This window comes from Mesoplodon densirostris, chromosome 3 (genome assembly GCF_025265405.1).
Source record: "Mesoplodon densirostris isolate mMesDen1 chromosome 3, mMesDen1 primary haplotype, whole genome shotgun sequence".
Lineage (NCBI taxonomy): Eukaryota > Metazoa > Chordata > Mammalia > Artiodactyla > Ziphiidae > Mesoplodon > Mesoplodon densirostris.
The window spans coordinates 38,604,650-38,626,083 of NC_082663.1; the positions used below are offsets into that span (position 1 = coordinate 38,604,650).

At 35.7% G+C, this 21,434-nt stretch overlaps 1 protein-coding gene across 1 annotated transcript in view; it reads right to left on the reverse strand.

Annotated features, from left to right (window-relative positions):
- The window catches only part of HCN1 (hyperpolarization activated cyclic nucleotide gated potassium channel 1), a 395,898-nt gene that overhangs the window by 63,763 nt on the left and 310,701 nt on the right, over window positions 1-21,434 (reverse strand). The window contains exon 5 of the mRNA XM_060091683.1: window positions 17,027-17,173. Within this exon, the coding sequence (XP_059947666.1) occupies window positions 17,027-17,173 (147 nt within the window). The remainder of the gene's footprint in view (window positions 1-17,026; window positions 17,174-21,434) is intronic.

Sequence of the window (21,434 nt, forward strand, 5' to 3'; positions counted from 1 at the left end):
TCTGCTTCTCCCTGCATAGCTCCCAAAGAACATTGTCATTTAATTTGACAAGTTAAAGATGGAATGTGGAAGGAAAAAGAAAGGGAACAAGATTTAGTGAGCACCCATTTTAAGCAAGTACTTCACATATTATGTCTCACTTATTCCTGGAGGAGAACAACCAAATAATAAACTTGAATTTGGTTTTATTTCCCCACGTATACAAAAGAACGAAGATAGTGGAGCTTAGAGAGAGGAAATACATTGCCCAAGCCTCAGAGCTTGAATACATCTAGAGAAACTCATCATTCTACTTGACTTCCAAACCATTGCTCATTCAATCCTACCATGGGACCTCCCTATTACCTGGATCAAAGTCACAAAAGCTTAGCACTAAAATTAACCTATGCCCTTATGTTTTGCAATTCCTTGTGCTTTGGAATGAAAATAAAGTCACTTTTAGTATTTCATAAATGTTTAAATCTAGAACTTTCCCCATTTCAGACAAATATCTATTTACCTTTTTGCTTCAATACATTTCTAAGAATAATTACATTTTTAACTAATTTAAATGCCACATTTTAGGCAGTGTACATATTTTCAGGGCAGATTATTACATGGTAATATATTTACTGTTATGGAATTCTTCAAAAACACAAAATTCTAGTTAAAAATATATAAAAAGGATCTTGTTCGTGTTTATTTTATGTGACCCAATTGTTATGAAAATATATCTGCTTGAACAATAATTAGTCAAAAATTATTTTGAAAACTAAGATGAAAACTTTTATTTTGAAAACTAAAAACTAATTAGTTTCAAAAAAACTAATTATTTTGAAAACTAAACTACATACTAATTTACTTTTATCTTCAATTAACAACATTCATTTATATGTCTGGTAAATAAGAAGCATTTCCTCTGTACCAGAAATTAGGTAAGACATAACTATGGAAGAAAACAAGTGAGATCTTGAAGCATGACTAAATGATTTGCAATGATATTGATAAATAAGCCTCCTAGTCAACATGAACTCACTTCCTCAAACAACTCCATGACATAGTCACAAATGATGAAGGGAGATAATGGGGTATTGGTGGCTGAACTTATACAACAGTTAATATGAAAGTAAGCATTGTAAACCTGGGGCCTAAAGACACTTAACAAGGGTGTTAGGCTTCATGTGGCTGCCCTGAACCTCTTGCAGTTTTACGTGAACAGGTATGCACTGTGTTAGTGTCTTATGTGAGACAGATGGAGCTTTCACAGGATTTTCAAAGGAGCCATTATCAGCAAGAGGGTAAGTACTGCTGGTCTAAATGTAGTACAATGACTGTGATGATGCTGATAGCTAATATTTATTGAATGCTTTGTGTTTTTGCCTTTAATTATAACAACACCCAATGAAATAGCTATACTATTAACCCAGCAGTATAGATGAGCCAAAGCAGTTTCAAAGAGGTTGTCATGTCACAAAAATCACAGAGCAGGTAGGAAATGAGCCCAATACTTAAAAGTATATAGTCTGTTCCTAGAATGACATTGTTTAACATGGTAGCCATTAGCCACATGGAGTTATTGACCACTAGTAAACCTTTAATTGATTTAATTTTAACCATTTAGGTTTAAAGTTAAAAGCTGCTAATTCAGTTATTAGAAAATGGTAAATTGGAAAAACTTTCATCGGTTAATATACTTTTCAACTATAAATTTTATGAAATCTATATACACATCAAGCAGTTCTAAAAAAATTAACATTCCAGTCTAAATGTTCTGTCAGAATAGCCTTCTTCAAAAAGTCTACAGATAATAAATACTGCAAAGAGTGTGGAGAAAAGGGAACCCTCCTACACTGCTGGTGGGAATGTAAATTGGTACAGCCACTATGGAGAACAGTATGAAGGTTCCTTAAAAAACTAAAAATAGAGCTACCATATGATCCAGCAATCCCACTCCTGGGCATATATCTGGAGAAAACTATAATTTGAAAAGATACATGCACCTCAGTGTTCATTGCAGCACTATTTTACAATAGCCAAGATATGGAAGCAACCAAGATATCCATCGACAGATTAACTGATAAAGAAGATGTGGTGTATACACACACACACACACACACACACACACACACACACATATATATATACACAATGAAATGGGAAAGGGAGGGGAAGGGATAAGTTAGGAGTTTGGGATTAACATAACACACTACTATATATAAAATAGATCATCAACAAGCTCCTACTGTATAGCACAGGGAACTATACTCAGTATTATGCAGTAATCTATAAGGGAAAAGAATCTAAAAAAGAATATATACATCTATATATTTATATATGTATAACTGAACAACTGTGCTGTACACCTGAAATGAACACAACATTGTAAAGTAACTATACTTCAATTAAAAAATACACCAGATTCTGAAGACTTATTATAAAAAAATGAATGTAAACTATCTCATTAATGATGTTTTTATATTGATTACATGTTGAAATTATAATATGTTGAATATATTTAGTTAAAATTTATCATAATTTCACAGATTTTTTAATTTTTAAAATGTAACTACTAGAAAATTTAAAATTACACATGCAATGTGATTCACATTGCATTTATACTGGACAGAGAGCACTACTGCAAAAGAAACATGATGTAATATGTGAGGGGATATGGAAAGTAGAATGCAGTTTTGGATTTTTAAAAAATCTTCATGTTAAATATATTATTTATTGAAGAATCCAACAAAACAAACATAAGGTATAATTTTTTGATATTTATTTATACTTTGAAGAGAGAGGTGAAACAGAATGTGAAACTTTCATAGAAGACTAAAATGAGGTTTAGTTTGACTCTTGGAAAGATTTGATTTAGATACTAAGACGTCTAAGAAGAGTAGATCAACATCTGGAAACTGCAACCAGTTTTTCAAGTAATCTCACTGAAAAGCTCTAAGGAAGTCATCTGCAATCATTACCTTTAAGACCACTACATGAGGTTTGTGAGGCAATAAATAAAATAAAAAAACATCCATATCAGCTTCTGAACAGTCCTTAGTGTCCTAGGAGAGGGCACATCTGAAATGACTGCTGGAGTGTCCAACATAGAGCAGGCTGCATAGAAAATGCCCAGAGTGTGGTAAAGTTTGGCTTTGTGGGTATGATGTAGAACCATTCTTGGGAAATAACAGAACATACTTAGGATTAGACTGTGGGACCTCGCCCTTATCATGGCTCTCAGGATGCCAGTGTCAATAAGGGGGAAAAAATGGCTTTGATGACTTGCTAAAGATGGCATTCTCCTCCCTGGATGTATTTATGATATTTTTCTAAGATATAGTTTGCCAGGCTCCCATCCAGATCCAGAGAATCTGAATCTAAATCTTCAGGGGATATGAAAAAAAACCTCTGTTTTTAAAAACACATTTCAAGTCATAAGCAGTCAGATGTGGAAACCACGGTTCTTAAAATAAAGAAGTATCTGAAAGTTTACATCTAGCTGAGGAAGGAAGATATATATGTATATATTCAGTATAAGATAATTGTAAAAATGTAAAATAAACATGGGTTAGACTCTCTCTCTCTCTCTCTCTCTCTCCCCAGTGTGCGAGTGTGTGTGTGTGTGTGTGTGTGTGTGTGTGTGTTTATCTGAGCTCAGTCCCTGATACCAAAACTAATTGATGCAGGGCATGTAGAAAGTGACTCATACTCTTCAAATCTTTTCACCTGTAAAATGGAGATAACACTAGCAACTCTATCATAGATAATTGTGATGATTAAATTAAATAACACAAGGAAAGCACTTAAGTTCACTAAATGTTATCTATTATTTACTATTATAACGACAGTTGTATTATAAACCGATATCTGTTAAAATCAAATGAATGGTAAAGACTACATATTCTACAAAATTTCAAAGAAACAAGACTTCAGGGTAATTTGGTAAGAAAATATTAGGTCAGATTTTTAAAAAAAGGCTGAGTGGGGAACAGGTTATTAAAGCCCAAAGTCAAGATAGGTGCAGGGGTTCAGAAGATAAAAATGACAAGATAGTGTTAGGGCATAGTCAGTGAAATTCCCTTTTGGCCAAACTCAAGGAATAAAATATAGGATTCTTATAATGAAACTGCCCTAATGATAAAATAAATTTGGAAGGTGAATTGTAAATTAAATACACATTCTATTTTTTTAAAGGAAGCACATGGGGGAAATTTAAAAAAAATCCCCATAGCATTTCCAACTGACTTATATTGATCTGGTGGTTTGTCTTCTAACTTGCAAGATAGTTGCATGTGTCAGTAAATTAGCCCATACAAACCTTAACGTTTGAAAATGTTTTAAACATTTTTCCAAACATTGACTAACAAGTTAGGTACCTGCTTCAATTTCTTAAACTCAAAGCATTTCCCTTGATTTCTGTGTCCCCATTAGGGAGAATTTATGTTGAGCTGTTTCTCTAGTTGGGATAATCTGTCTTATTTTTTTTAAAGAAAACATTTAACTCTCTTTATAACTTCTAAGTAATTTGAATATAAAAAATTGTGCAATAAAATTCAAAAGTAAGAAATACTTACCTTTAATATTTATTTTGGGGAAGTTAAAGGAGTTAGAGATAAGATAGTGAAGACTGATGAATTAATATAGTGTGCCTCAATTTTGGTTTATTGTAGTTTTCCATCTCGTTAAAGAAGAAAGAGTAATCAATTTTTGTATTCACAAATTTTATTTTTAAAAATCTTTAAAAACAAAATGAATATACACACATCCCTCAAAACATATAAAAGAAAAAAATCTTTACATTTTCATCACTTTAATGAAAGTAATTTAATATGTTTATGTATTCTTTTAATATAATCTCTTATTCACCTTAACATAGTTGTAATCATAATATACATTCAATATTTGTTTCTTTCCCCCCCACATTTATAAATTAAAATATTTCCTATTTTGATATATGATCCTCATTGCCATTATTTTTAATGGCCACACAATATTCCATCTTGTGTTAATCATAGTTATATTAAGAAAAATCCAATAGAGATAGAGAGAAAAATAGTCTGCAATGACCTATTAAATATTGACAAGCTTTAATATTTTTCACGATTTCTTATTTTGAAACTCAGCTATGGCATTAATTGCTAGATTCATAGTCTCTTCAAATTATGAGTTAAAAGGTAATTAGCCTAAAATCTCTGCATATAGAAATGGCAAATTATGATTAAGTGGCTTAAGTGAAATCTGCCTGCTTGTAAAGGATAGACCAGAACAGGATGGATTTTGAGAGACACAGATTCAAAAATTTAAATGTTTTCTGTAGTTACAGCTATCACATCCATCTAATTTGGCTTTGAGATATTAAATCTCATTTAAACTTTACAATATGAATGCAAATGAGGCTTGAAATTAATTTGGTCTTAGCATACTCCTACTGTTTTGCCTTCCTAGAATATAGGAACATGTTACTCTGTTAGGTATCATGCAGGATGTCAGCAGATGACATGAAATTCTCTTACCATTCACTTAAATTTGATTGTACACAAAAGAAAAGATGTAGAAACAGACCAAAAAAGCCTAAATCAAAAAATTGTATATTGACAATGACAGTGTTCATTAGTGACTTAGTATCTCTACCCCACTTTGGAATCCCAGGTTTGGAGCTCACTTAGGATTTGTGTAAACACCAAAAGAGAGGCTTCCCTGGTGGCGCAGTGGTTGAGAGTCCGCCTGCCGATGCAGGGGACATGGGTTCGTGCCCCGGTCCGGGAGGATCCTACATGCCGCGGAGCGGCTGGACCCGTGAGTCATGGCCGCTGAGCCTGCGCGTTCGGAGCCTGTGCTCCGCGGCGGGAGAGGCCACAACAGTGAGAGGCCCGCGTACCGCAAAAAAACAAAAAACAAAAAAAAAACCACCAGCAGAGTGCAGCTCCAGTGGCCTGCAGACTGTAAACAAGGTGTAAGACTGATTTGCAGAACAGGAATGAAGCCTACTTGATAGGGTAAAAACAGATTAATTTGGACTGTCAAATAACAGCAAATATATCAAACAGTTAAACTAAAAAAATATTATTAAAACAGGACCAGCAGATAGTACAGTGAGTTAGAAGACAATTCTGAGAGGTGATTTGGAGAATTTGATAAAAACCTGTAGTTGAAATTTTATAATAGAATCCACATAAATTCCTTTTCATCATTAACAGGTCAGCAATAGAAATAACCCCTGCATAACAGTATGTGTACATGTGCAATGGACATGAGGAAATCAGGCCACACCCTAAAACCAGGCAGTCATTCTAAGATGTCTTAAACATTCATTTATCTGTCACGTTAGTTACATTTGTATGGAGCACTGCATGTGTTGACAAGCATTATGGGCTGAACTGTGATGCCTCAAAATTCATATGCTGAAGCCTTAACTCCCATTACCTCAAAATGTGCCTGAATCTGGAGACAGGACCTTTAAAGAGGTGATGAAGTTAAAATGAAGCTGTTAGGGTGGGCCCTAATCCAATCTGAGTGCTATCCTTATAAAAAGAGGAAGTTGGGCACACAAAAAGAAAGGTGGCCGTCTGCAAGCCAAGGAAAGAGGCCTCAGAAGAATCCAAACCTGTCAACATCTTGACCTTGGGCTTCAAGCCCCTAGAAGTGTGAGAAAATAAATTTCTGTAATTTAAGCCACTGTAGTATTTTGTGATAACATCCTTAGCAAATTAACATAGCAAGTTAGGCTGGACAAAGTGTGGCAGGAAAGATGAAGCTGCCCCCTCTGAGTATCTGTGAGGACATAGCAGCACCTCAGCTCTGAAAGTAAGGCGGTGGCAGGAGTAAGATACATGAGCCAGCTAGGCTCACTCTGAGGAGGTGTGGAACACAATGCACACACTGCAACAACTTCTGAGCTCTTCAGTCTGGGGTGAAATAAAATAAAATAAAAAATGTAGTTATGTGAAAAAAGGATTTTGCTTTATTTTTGTATTGAGTGTGAAGTATCATGGGCATTTAGTTGACAAGAGCTACAGGCTGATGGAAATGGCTTTAGAGTCAGGACTGGAGTTATAAGACTGGGTGCTATTTTACAAGATTGTTTTAGATTTTTATAAAATATATACAGCAATATTTATAGTTTTAACCATTCCCAAGTGTACAATTCACAAGAATATTCACAATGTTGCATTACTATCACCATTGTCTATCTCTACCTAGAACATTTTCATCGATCTCGACAAAAGTTCTGTAGCCTTTAAACTATAACTCCCCCCTTCTCCCTCCTCTCAAAACTTTGATAACTTCTATTCACTCTCTGTTGTTATGAATTTGCCTATTCCAGGGCCCTCATAAGTACAATTATGCAATATTATCATAGGACTAATTTTTGAAGTCCTAGAAATAAACACTGCCTCCCAGAAAAATATTGAGTGAGGGGGGAAGTAGTGAAGCAATGTTAGGAAAAATCAAGGAAAAGGCCCAGTAATGGGGTTCTTGTTCACTGACACAAACTATCTTCTCCCTGACCCTCCTGGTTTCCCTGATTCCCTATTCTCCACACTCTCCCCAGCATTTGTTATAGCTTGTCCTTTGATAACAGGTGTGAGGTGCTCTCTCATTGTGGTTTTGACTTGCATTTCTCTAATGATCAGTTAAATTGAGCACCTTTCCATATATCTGCTGGCCATCTGAATGTCTTTTTTGGAAAAAAAAAAGTCTATTCAGGTCCTTTGCCCTTTCATAATTGGACTATTTGTTTTCTTGCTATTGAGTTATGTGAGTTGCTTATATATTTTGAATGTTAACCTCTTATCAGATGTGTGGATTGCAAATATTTTCTCCCATTCCACAAGTTGTCTTTTTATTGTGTTGATCATTTCTTTCATACTGCAGAAGCTTTTTTAGTTTGACGTAGTCCCACTTGTTTTTGATTTTATTGCTTGTGCTTTGGGTATCATACCCAAAAATTCATTGTCAAAACCCATGTTAAGAAGCTTTTTCCCTACGCTTTCTTCTAGGAGTTTTATGATTTCAGGGCTATACATTTGTCTGTAATCCATTTTGAATTTTAGTGTGTAATCTCTGATTTTCTCTGGCAATCAATCATATGTGACTTCCTACATTTCTTGTATTTTTAGTAACGTATTTTAACTTTTTCTTCATAGTTCTTTTCATGTATTTCCATCTTGACTCTACAAGCACTGTGAGACTGGAAACCACATTTTATAATTTACCTTTCCACACTTAAATCAATATCTTGCACACATTAAGAAATCAATAAATGTTTTTTGTCTGTTTGTTTTCTAGAAACAAGGGATGCAGGGGGAAAGCTCTAGACCAAAAGAGAGAAGAAGACCCAATTTCTTTGCTTGGTAATGTAACCAAGATCAGGCCACTTACATAAATTTTCTAGCCTTTGGTTACTGTGCCTCTTATATGTGTATATGATAATGTATAAGATCCCTGTAGAGCCTTGCAATACTATGATTCTAGCTTATTTTAATCAATCTGAACCAAAGACATTTTTAGGAGACATTTAAAAAAACAACAAGCATGTACTTTAAAAAAATTATTCAGGATTTCACTAAATAAATATGCATGCAAATTATGATTTCTTCCCTAACAGTGTTTTCCACAAATTAAAGGTCAGAAGGACAGTATTATACTCTCAGCCCGATTCATGTTCTGTGAAAATGAAATATACTGACACCCTGTATTCTACTGGGACACTGATCTGTACCTATTTTCAGTCCACGGCTCTTCACACTCCATTGTTTAAAAATAGATCAGTTCTGAATTTTAGAGACAGACATAGAAGGGCATTAACCTCTTTCTTGATTGTTAAGTTTACATTTTGCTGTAATCAAATCAGTATAAATCTGATCATGATAAAAATAGACCTTCTTACTTTGTACACATTCCAACAGGCTCTCATAAGCAGAGGGGTATGGCTAACTGAATTTTTCTAATTAGTTTCTAGTTTTAAATATATTCCTCCTTTTATTAAAGCATCATCTGTTTCTGATCCTAACATTTCAATGCCAAGTTTTGATGCTAAGACACTGTCTCCAGAAGGCTGGCTATTAAAATGGAGGAAGGGTTTATTAGCAGATTGTTTGAATAAATTCCCAAAGAAATGAGACATATGATAAGGCTAGACTCGGTGTCCCTCTGGTGTATGGCCTAACACCCCCTGAATGACCCACTCATAGCACTTACCCACAGTTAGAATTGCTGATTAAATTTCTGTCTCTCACTAAGTTGTAAGAGCCATGAGGGCTGGGACTATCTTTGATTCTTCAAAGTTATAACAAGAATCAAATTTTACAGTGTACTTACTATATGCCAGGCACTTGTAAACTTTTAATATTTTTTTCTCATTTAATTTTAAAACAACTCTGTGAGGTACTTATCATCATTCATATTTAAAGATGAGGAAAGTGAAATACGTACAAGTTATGAAATAGCCCAAAGTTGTACAGATACTAAGTTGTGGAGCTGCATTTAAATGAGGTTGGTGGCACTATGGAAAACAGTGTAGAGGTTCCTTAAAAAATTAAAAATAGGGGCTTCCCTGGTGGCACAGTGGTTGGGAGTCCGCCTGCTGATGCGGGGGACGCAGGTTCGTGCCCTGGTCCAGGACGGTCCCGCATGCCGCGGAGTGGCTGGGCCCGTGAGCCATGGCCACTGAGCCTGCACGTCCAGAGCCTGTGCTCTGCAACGGGAGAGGCCACAACAGTGAGAGGCCCGCGTACAACAAAATAATAATAATAATAATAAAATAAAAATAAAAATAGAACTACTGTATGATCCAGCAATCCCACTCCTGGGCATATACCCAGAGAAAACCATACTGCAAAAAGATACATGCACCCCAATGTTCATTGCAGCATATTTACAATAGACAAGACATGGAAGCAACCTAAATGTCCTTTGACAAAGGAATGGATAAACAAGATGTGATATGTATATACAATGGAATATTACTCAGCCATTAAAAAGAATGAAATAATGCCATTTGCAGCAACATGCATGGATCCAGAGATTATTATATTGAGTGAAGTAAGCCAAAGACAAATATCATATGACATTGCTTAAATGTGAAGTCTAAAAAGAAGGATACAGATGAACTTATTTATAAAACAGAAATAGACACACAGACATAGAAAATAAACTTATGGTTACGAGAGGAAAAGGGGGGGAGGGATAAATTAGGAGTTTGGGGTTAACATATACACACTACTATATACAAAATAGATTATTAACAAGGACCTACTGTATAGTACAGGAAACTTTACCAAATACTCTAATAACCTATATGGGAAAAGAATCTGAAAAAGAATAAATACAGTATCTGTATATGTATATGTATAACTAAATCACTTTGCTATACACCTGCAACTAACACAACATTGCAAATCAGCTATACTCCAATATAAAATAAAAATTGGAAAAAAACTGAGATTGGTGGAACTGGGGCCAAATAAATGAGACATATGATAAGGCTAGATTTGGTGTCCTTTTGGTTTACCCATGATGCTTCATTGTTCCCCCATAGTAGATTTTCACTCATGATTTGAAAGTATACATATAAATATTCATGGCACTGAGAATATCATAAAGGTAATTTAAACTATTCAGAGAAATGAAACTGAAGGCTTCTGAGCAGCCAGGGGAAAACAGGAGCATATTTTAAGTGGATGGAAGGAGAAGAAATAAATAGAGGGGAAGCCAGGGCAGGTAACAACTGGGAGGGAGAGGAGGTTTCTAGAGATCACTGAAGTCCATCTTTTCAGACTCAGAATTTTAATTAGACACAGTCACAGAGCAACTAGAGAGTGAAGATTATAGATGATAGATAATGGATGCATCACATAATAGTGGCTCTAATTTAAAATGCCAAGTTTCTGAGTACCATCATAAGTATCTTTTCTCAGAAAACTGTAGTTGTTCCTTTACTTTCTGGTCCATGTATATTAGTTCACAGTGAAACAAAGATAATTTTTTAAGATGACTTTATAATCGCTTCTCAGAATGCTGATAATACCAGTGGGGTCAGTGCTTGGGTCAAATGGTATAGTCCGAGGATGAAGAACACAAAGATTTATCTGCCACACTGAATCTTCTACATCTTGAGGTGGCTCACTACTTAGGTTTGGACAGGGGATCCAGCAACTTTTGTTGTATGAGCCACCAACAATATGCTAGGCACAGCTGGCACAGCAATGTAAGAAAAATAGTATTTATTTTCTATCTATCCCATGGATATTATTATAGAGATTGGACAAAACATTTACATACTTCTTATAATGGTACTCTATTGGAATATTCCCCCACCCCCCAGGTTTACTCTGCAATAAATCACTAATGTTTATAAACCTTGAGAAAGTTAAAAAGAAAATTTAAAAAACCACATGCAAAATAGGTCCTTCTGGTTTACAGTGTATATATCAAAACAAAATCACAGAGGAATCTAAAGATGCCAGCATCCTTTTGTTATATATTAGAAACCATATTCTCCATAGTATAATCTAAAGTGATACTAAGAAAGTTCTGTGGCCACAATACTTCATAGTTGTGGGCATCACTTTTCTTATGCATGCCAGCATCTCTGTTGTGTCTACAAAATGCTCTCTCCAAGCTCTAATAATCAATGATTCTTTGAGATCCTTTTTTAATTTTCCTTTGTTTATTTATCCAATAAGTAGTTATTAAATATGTACTATCTAGGGAGTAGAGCTATCATGGAAATCAAGAAAGTCAAAGTCCTTGCTTTCTTGGATCCCGAGTTCCAAGAATGGAGAATTAACACATAAATAAAAAGGGACAACAAGGCAACAGAGTGATGTGTACACAACAACAAGGATGATGTGATAGAGAATGACTGCAAGGAAATTAATTTAGATGAACTTCTCACGGAAGGCCCCAGGTAACATTTGTACTGAGGTTTGAACAATGAGTCAGGTATTTGTTGAAGGGTTTTCAGCAATTTGTCTCCAATTTATGAAAAAGATAAATCACCTAATTTCTGCACAGAAATGCTTTCAATAAAGTAGTGCTTTCAAACTATCTACTAGCTGAATTAATTTGTATATGAGTTTTTGGTAAGAGCTTTGAAAGGTCACACAATTGATATTCTTCCTGCCATTTTACATCTTAGAGATTGTTCATATTTTAAAATATTCAAACATTGAAAAAAATGTCTGGGGAATAAACTGGATATAACATAATATAGATTTAATTGATTATGTGGATATAACATAATATAGATTTAATTGATTATGAGTAAGGAATAATTTTCACATTCATAAGCATTGCATTTTACTTTCTATATTTTAAAACAATGGGTTTTTTGCATAAGTTTTTTAGAATCTGAAGTTTGACGTGCTCTTCACTTTTGTACATTCCTGAGTACCCAGACTTGTGTTAGCAGAAATCACTGCTCTTAAGTATATATTAGCATCTCAAATTATACAAAATACTTTCTTAAAAATGAACCTTCTGGACAATGAAGCATTTTAAGTTAAAAGTCTTGTTAAAATATAAGATAGGTGTTGGCTCTAACTTGAATATATGATTAACAATTATATGTGGTGTGTGTATGTGCACACAATGCAAGTCTTACATTTTTACCTTTTATTATAAAATACATATCAAATGGGCTTCCCTGGTGGCGCAGTGGTTGAGAGTCCACCTGCCGATGCAGGGTACATGGGTTCGTGCCCCAGTCCGGGAAGATCCCGCATGTCGCAGAGCGGCTGGGCCCGTGAGCCATGGCCACTGAGCCTGCGCTTCTGGAGCCTGTGCTCCACAGCGGGAGAGGCCACAGCAGTGAGAGGCCCAAGTACCAAAAATAAATAAATAAATAAATAAAATAAAATAATCTAGCTTTCCCTTTCTAAGTATCCTAGTTTCATTCATTTTATATTTATTGTATCAATCATTCAGTGTCTTCTATTGTGTGCCTTCAAAGTGCCAGGCACTTTGTGGACACTAGAGGCACAACCAGGACCAAAATACATCTTTGCACAGATTAATGCCTCATCTTCTAAATTGGAAGACAACTTTTGAAACGTGGAATGATGTATTTTACTACTTTTAAAATATTTCTTGTGATCTACCACTATGACCTGAATATAGCAGGTATATAAGACTACAATTTAATAGAGAGCAAGACATATTTCCCACTGTTCTTACTGAACTTTTCTGCATAAAACATGTCTGGCTTTTTTACATCTAAGTTTCATTTTGAATAATGACTTCTGTTATCTCTCTGCCAATGTCTTTGCTTACTTTCCTATTCTACTCTTCCTGTTCCTCTAAAGTCTTAATTCACATTAAATTTAGGCTTTTGTGTGACTCTGATGCCAGAAGAGCTGAAGAGCAGATAGACAAATGGAGAACATTGTTTTCACCTTTTCAAGGTGTTAAGTGTTTGAGCATTTCATGCTTCTACTTCTAGGATCTCTAATTTTATTAAGTAGCCATGATTCTTACCCTGTTTTTCACTCATAATTCTGTTAAAGACCATTCACCCAATAAATATTTAATGAGCTCCTATCAAATACTAGTCATTAGAGATCCAGAGATATTATGGCATGGTCTCTATCCTCAAGAAGCTCACAGTCTTGAAAGAGACAAACAGTAAACTGACAAATGAAAATACAGTGATAGACAATGGTCAGGGAAAATGTATGAAGGTTCTGCCTGGTAAGACTGTTTGAGGGAAAGCTGAAGGTAAGCTGGGTAGAAAGGACTGAAGATAGAGAGGGTAGAATGAAGAAAGGCAAAGAGGCAATCAGCAACGTTTCTCCCCACCCCGCCAGGAAATTATCAACAATTTTCTGTTGATGAAGCATGCATGTAAAGAAATGAAGATGGAGGCAGACCAGGGAGCAATCTCAGGTGCCATGTTAAGCAGCTTGAACTCTTTCTTGAAGGGGATAGGAGGTCATGGTTAGGCTCTGAGAAGAAAGTAATGTCAAACTAGTGTTGTATATCAATCAATATGGTAGCCCTGAGATGGGATGCATTTGAGCTAATTGACATCAAAGGCAGGAAGTAAAGCAGTGAGTGCACTTCAGAAGTTGAGGTAAAAGATGCTGAGACCCTGAACTATGGCATTTGCAAATATAGGGAAAAAATTAGTCTAATTTAATGACAGAATCGTTGTAGGAATTGAGGAAATTGGAGGTATGTCTATTGATGGCTTTAAGGGGATAAAAATGAAAAGTGGAATTTTTTTCCACTGAAGATCAGAGTAAATTAAAGTATGGCAAGATAAAACAGTTAATAACATACACATGATTAAGAACATTTTCTTGTCATCCTGATTTTACATTACATTGAGCATTTTTAGCAGGGAGGAACGCTTCCCGTTTAAGCATGCCACTTCTTAGGGTTCACTTTTATGTTCACTTTTTCTATTGGCTTTCTGTATCCCTTCAATGACATTTTATGCTAGAATCCTTACTTTTCTGCTTCTTTGAAATAAATTTTTAGTTTTACTGTGTCCTCTGGCCTATTGATTCCATCTTAATCCCTGATACTGTCCCTTCAATTACCTTTGTCTCCATGCTATGGTCTGTCCTACCCTGCCTTTGAATCCCACCAGGACCTTTAAAACCCAAATTGGTTCTAGTGTCCTGAACTTCTGCCTCTTAGTGAAAGGAATTTGGATTTAAAATAAATTCTGTAATCCTACAGAGAGATAAAGCAAAGCATATTGATAGACTATTTTTTTAAATGATGCATTACTTTTTTAAACGTCTTTATTAGAGTATAATTGCTTTACAATGGTGTGTTAGTTTCTGCTTTATAACAAAGTGAATCAGCTATACATATACATATATCCCCATATCTCTTCCCTCTTACGTCTCCCTCCCACCCTCCCTATCCCAACCTTCTAGGTGGTCACAAAACACCAAGCTGATCTCCTGGTGCTATACGGCTGCTTCCCACTAGCTATCTATTTTACATTTGGTAGTGTAAAAAATACAAAGTTTTGATTCTATTTCTCAAAGCAAAAATACCTGTACATTCTTATTTGATTGAGGACCCTAGAGAAAATAAGCTAATCAATAACAGATATTTAGCTCCTTCTATTTCCAAACTCTTAACTGATGTGTTAAGGCTTAAAAAAATACAAATAACTTTTAATGGATGCAGATACTTAGGGATAGTTATAAATGGTAAAGATGTTAGTTGAAATAGAAATATTTATTGACTCTTTAACATATGCTACATGCAGTAGGAATTTCAAGAAAAATTTAAAATATAGATTAAATGGTCTTTGCTCTTAAAGAACTTTCAAGACAAAAGCGGAGGAAACTAATGTGGAAAAATCGTGATAATAGACAAAATGGAAAGTAGCACACAAGCATTATGGACTCAGTGCACTGGGGGTTAGGGAAAAGAGAGACCAGATCCAGTCTGGACAATCAAAGGAGGTATAAATAAAGAAATATTATTTATTACCTTTGCCAAAAGATGAGAAACATCTGGAAAATGTATGATGCAAGTTGAAAAATTAGAATTGGTTTTTCAAAACAGTAAGTTGCACAATTTGGCTATAGGTCACTTAGGAACATGTACGGCAAACAGGGAAAAATAAAGCTGGAAATTCAGCAAGGATCAGAGCATAGAAGGGCTAGAATATGAGCCTAAGGAGGCTATAGTTGATTTAATTTGTAATGTAAAGACTGAACATTTCTGAGCAGAGACATGACTAGCTCCTACACATAAAAGAAGATTAATCTGGCATCGCTGCTTTAAATGGTAGTTACAGAAAACAGACCAAAGGTTGGAAGGTAAACTAAGGGGATATTGCAAATAGTCCATGTGAGAGGAATAAGGTTAGGGTAAGGGCCTTGGGAAAGGAGACAAGGGCATAAGTGCAAGATATATTGTCACAGTAAATTGACAGCATTTGGTAATTGACTGGATGTGCAGAGCAAAGAAAGGTTTTTTAAAAAGACAAAAATTTTACATTCCAAATGACTCAAAAGAATAACTAAAACATTTACAGAGAGAGAGAGAGAGACTTCAAAGGATAAATGGTTTAGTGATGGAAGATAATGACTAACACACAGCTTACTATACATACATGGCAAGGGGATATTATGTAGCTTTTAAGAAAACAGAGGTTATGGCAAGAACTTGGAGCCCAAATTTATAGAACTGCAGAGATGAAATAAATATGAAAATAAAACTCAGAAATTCAAAATGAAAAGCCAATGGCTCAGTAATGGTTTAGTGTTAAAGAAGTTCCCAAAAGAGGCTCAGGATATGAGTCTTACTGAGTTTAAAGGAACCACCAATGGCTCAAAGATGAAGGATTTGATGATTAAATGTTCACTTATAATTTTTAAGGAAACAATTTTGGTAAAGAAGTGGAGTTTGAACCACAATGCAATAATTATAAAGTAATCTTTCGAGAAGTTTGGTAGTAAAATAATGGAGAAAGAGAAAGACAGTGTAAGAAACACAAACACTCAAGAGAATGTGCTTTTGATCTAGGGGTGACCTGTACATTCTAATGGGCAGAGGGAAGACTTCTAGGGAGGGATGGAATGGAGATGCAAGGCAAAGAGGTGGTTATTGATGTTGCCAAGTGTTTTAGTGAGGTAACAGGAAATGAATTACTCACAACGGGTCAAGTCAGTCTGTGATCAGGGTCCAGGAGATGAACAAGGAAAATGAAGATAGGAGGAAAGTAGAAATCAAAAAGAAGTTAACGAAACAGTTTGGTGAGCATGAGATGAGAGAGTGGAAAACTGGGAAGATATGGACAATGAGGACACAAGACGGGACTTTGTAACTAGGGATACAGAAAATAAAATGATATCCTGAGAATCATAATTAGAACAATTTCCAGTCTTTTTTTTTTAACATAAGTGCCTGTAAATGGGAGAACATAAGGTCAAATAAGGGCAAAAATCAAGATGTTTTAACATTAAATTTTAATTTTTCTTTTAAGTAGTGTCAAAGCATGGAATCGAGGATTTCCTAGGAAAGGAGAAAGTAAACAATGATCATGTACACGGAGACTGAGGACTATAAATCTTACCTCTCTCAGAGGATCATTGAGTTCATTGAGAATATTCTCCTCATCAAAGATTTTGCCTTGGTATCTGTGTTCATAGTAATCATGTATCTTCTGACGCATATCAGCTGGTAACTTATGGAATGACATGTATTGTTCCACTTGCTTATACTGTAAGGAAAGGAAAAAAGGAAATTAGAAAACATTGTTAGGCTGTATGAGAAATCGTCGTGTTACTTTGTTGTGCTATATTCAATAGTAACAGTAACAAAAAGAAGAAATCCTTTAAGGGGAAGGAAATAATGTACTAGGTTGTAATGTACCTACTCTGTGTCACAGACTGTAGAAAGCATTTGTTTAGGTGAATATTTCCTGTAAAGACCTGAGATGTTATAGAGCGGAAGCATGGAAGGAGCTCAGAGGTAACTGGGCGCAGCCCCAGAAAAGCCAGTGATGAGGCAAGAAAACAAAATGTGATGCTATTTTTTTTTGGGGGGATTTATTTTGAGCTGAGTTCTAAAAGAAGTATGAAGTTGTTTAACTCTTCATTTTGAGAAAGAATCCCATAACTTTGATAGTACAAAGGGTCTTATCTTAGACCTTTATAACAAAAGATCAGACCTAATTAACAATTGAATCTGGAGGCAGAAAGCTTGGCAGCTATTTGCAAGTCATAGATACTCAAGCAACACGTGCCCTATAAATTAAGAGACTGTGTCAGGCTTCAATTTAGGATGTAGAAAAATATCAGAATGAGACTAGATCCACATAATTTTATAGCTGAAACTTAACTTAGACATTTAATTTTATTTAAACAAATAGTACTTAAACTTGATTATTTATAAAACTTGAGGTGAGGTTGTCTTTTGGGAATGCAGATTTGCATTCTTAACTCCAGATATTGATTCCATTGAGGTACCTGCCTTTGTAAATTTATATATATACTCATATACATATACATACACACTTTAAAAAATCCCTGCAAATCAAACAGGAACATAGAAGCATGGAGATTACTTGGAAGCTTATTAGAAGAGAATTTCAGGCTTTACCTCAGAGCTGTGAAATCAGAATCTGCATCTTAAGAAAGATCCCCAGATGATGCATACACATTTAAGTTTGAGAAATATTCCCTCGATGTTTCAAATGCAGGTGGTCATAGACTATACTTTGAAAAAATCAGTTAGACCCCCAAAATTAGTTTCATTGTATGGATGATAAAACTGAGTACAAATAAAAAGGTAGGTAATAAAACTGGATGAAGATACTGGAATAAAAATCTTTCCTTAAACACAACACATTTGACATATTATCTATGAAAAATTTTTTTTCTAATTTTTCCTGATAACAGAGCTCAGACTAGAAGATCTAGGTGACTGGACTCCTTGCCCATAATTACCACAATTATAATTGGTAATTGATAATACATATATCTAATGGGAAACAGCAACCCATTGTATTGTATTTCTTCAAATTTTTTTACATAATTTCCTTACACATAACATTCATATTTTTGGACATTCCCTTTTAGAATTTAGTATTCTCAAAGGAAATACAACTTTGTCATGAGATTCCTTTATTTGGTCACCAGACTGTTCCCTGAAGTATTTAAAGCCTGCAGGCCTACATATATATATCTCTGAAGCAACTTGATTATGATTTAGGCATTCTGAATTTAGGCACCAATGCTGTCACTGTGTGTAAGTGGCTTCTAGTATATACTTGAGAAGGACTGAGTTAATTTGTCCTGAAGAAGTAAGAATCTGTATGCTAACATTAGTAGCCCACTCTTAGCTAGAAACCTCAGATTCAGCCTGCTTTTTTTTTTTTTTTTTGTGGTACGCGGGCCTCTCACTGTTGTGGCCTCTCCCGTTGCAGAGCACAGGCTCCGGACACGCAGGCTCAGCGGCCATGGCTCACGGGCCTAGCCGCTCCACGTCATGTGGGATCTTACTGGACCGGGGCACGAACCCGTGTCCCCTGCATCGGCAGGCGGACTTTCAACCACTGCGCCACCAGGGAAGCCCAGATTCAGCCTGCTTTGACCCCTTATGCAGCTGGTCCAAAGGAAAGACGCTTCAGTGACCCTTTTACAAGATGGCTGTGTAGGATAAAGTTGATTTTCAGCTGGACTGGAAAAGATCTAACTTTATTTTTTAGAGACATCTTTGTATCTGATTTTTACTCTTAGTCAAGAAGAGGGCAGTGGGATATTTGAGGTACTGTTTAGATTCTGAAACTCCACTGGAGACCCACATGCTAACTTCTGCACTAATGATTTGCAAATAGCCTGCTTGGTTTGACTAGTTTGGATGGAGTATTTAAAGAACTACTGAGAGCTTTGTTGGTGAGCTCTCCCCAAAGCAAGACTCCTTGCACAGATCTTGGTGGTTCAGGCCAGTGAGTCAGCATGCTCCAGGGTCCCAGAGATTGAGCCCACAGGGAGGGTGCTGGGGAAAGGCCCTCGGGCCTCTGATGCTTGTTGGCATTCTCTTTCTCTGTTGCACTGACCTTTGCCTTTAAACGAAAGCCTCATATGAGTATAATCTATGGAGTCTGGTGAGGTCTGTCAAACATCCGAACTTGGGAAAACAATAATACAACTTCAGACAACAGGGCTGTCACTTACGGCATTGATGAAAGTCCTTTCAGTTCTGCCCAAATAAAAGATTCAGTGTTCTTCAAAACGAGTAGGTATCAAGTAATCTCTGCTCACTTTTCTCAATAGAGTGCTTGCCCAAACACTGCTTGGGGTGGTGAGAATCTTTAAATTTAACTGACATACTGAAGCTCTAGATTTCTCCCTTTTTTTGCATGTATCTCAGGGTTATGGGAGACAGCATTAAAACTTAGTATCATTTTAATCACTTTGGGGAAATTTGTGCCTGTGTGTGAGGGAGAGTAGGGGAAAGAAACGAAATTCAGTTTCTGACAAGTTCAGTTTAAGATGCCCATGGCACATCCTAATGCTTTTATGTAGGTCAGGCACTTAGAGAAAACATACGCATAGTCAATGACTAAGGGATCACTAAGGATGCGTCAAGTGAAGACATAAAAAGACAAAAAGTGGAACTTATATTTTAAAAGCAGTTGAGTCATGGAGTTTGACAAGTTAAGGGAACTCACATTAGCCAGCATGATGTAAGAGCAGGACCAGAAAAGCTAGATGAGCAAAATCCAAAGAAGGATAAAGTTTCAAAGGGGAGGGGGCCACTCAAAAGCAAAGATGCAAATACAATTCTTTCTTGAATATATAAAATCAAAAATTCATTGTATCAGATTTAAAAGACTATAAAACAAGTACCATTTAAAATTCTAAGGTACTATTATTTTTAAATGTTCTCTGCAATTAAAATTTTATATCTATATCTATATAATGCATGTACATGATATTTTAGGGGTTCAGAACAGGCTTTTTCAAGATGTGACACTTTGGCATGTGGGTTATTATGTGCTAAAGGCAGTGGAGACCCTACAGGCTCAAGAGAAACTACTGTCCCTCCCTTAACTACTTAGGATAATTTAAATTGGGGATTTTTCCCAGAAAAAGGGTTATTACCAGAGATAAATTTTATCTAAGTGGTCCCATCTGTATGGCAGGACAAACATCTAATTACCCAACAACTGCTCTTCTCTCTATCATCCTATGAATTATCCTCCTGTTTCTGAGAGCTCCAGGTCCCTCTCCCATTCCTTAGCTCAGGATGGCATATATACCTTATTTTACCTCTTTCTCTCTGAATGTGTTGGGTCTCTGACCCTATCAAGTATGTGGGATTCATGTACATATGAGAAATAAAATTTGATTTTCACCTGTTAACTGGCTCATGTCAATTTAATTCTTAGACTGGACAGAAGAACCTAGAAGGATAGAGGAAAGTTTTCTTCCACCTTGACAATATTAAAAATGTGCCCTAATAGAGTGTTTATAACAAATGGCAACATTCTGTTGTCAAACCCACTAGTCTCGCTTCTCCCGTGTCACCATTTTTAAAAAGGTGTTTAGTTGGTATCACCAAGCACTATGCTACTGTCTCTATTTCTTATATGGATTAATAATAGGCATCATTTATTGACTTTTTACCATAACAAAGTGGTTTAACTACTTACAGTTCCCTGTATCTTCTCACCCCCTTTCTCATGCTATACCTGTGTCACTAGTGCTAATTGTTCCCTTGATCTCCTTTGTAACTTTACATAATCTATTTATACCTTTATTTCTTGTTCAGAGAACTCTAGACAAATTTACCAGATGAAAGTAACAAACTCCCTCCTTCACTCCTACTTTCTAACTTCTGTCATCTCTACTTTTATGATGTAAAAGTGGATTATAATTTTGTACCCGTAATTAAACCTACCAAACCCATAAAGTGTTTACATTACTTTGACCATATATCATGATGCCAAGTGGAACATTTGATGACATTTCCTT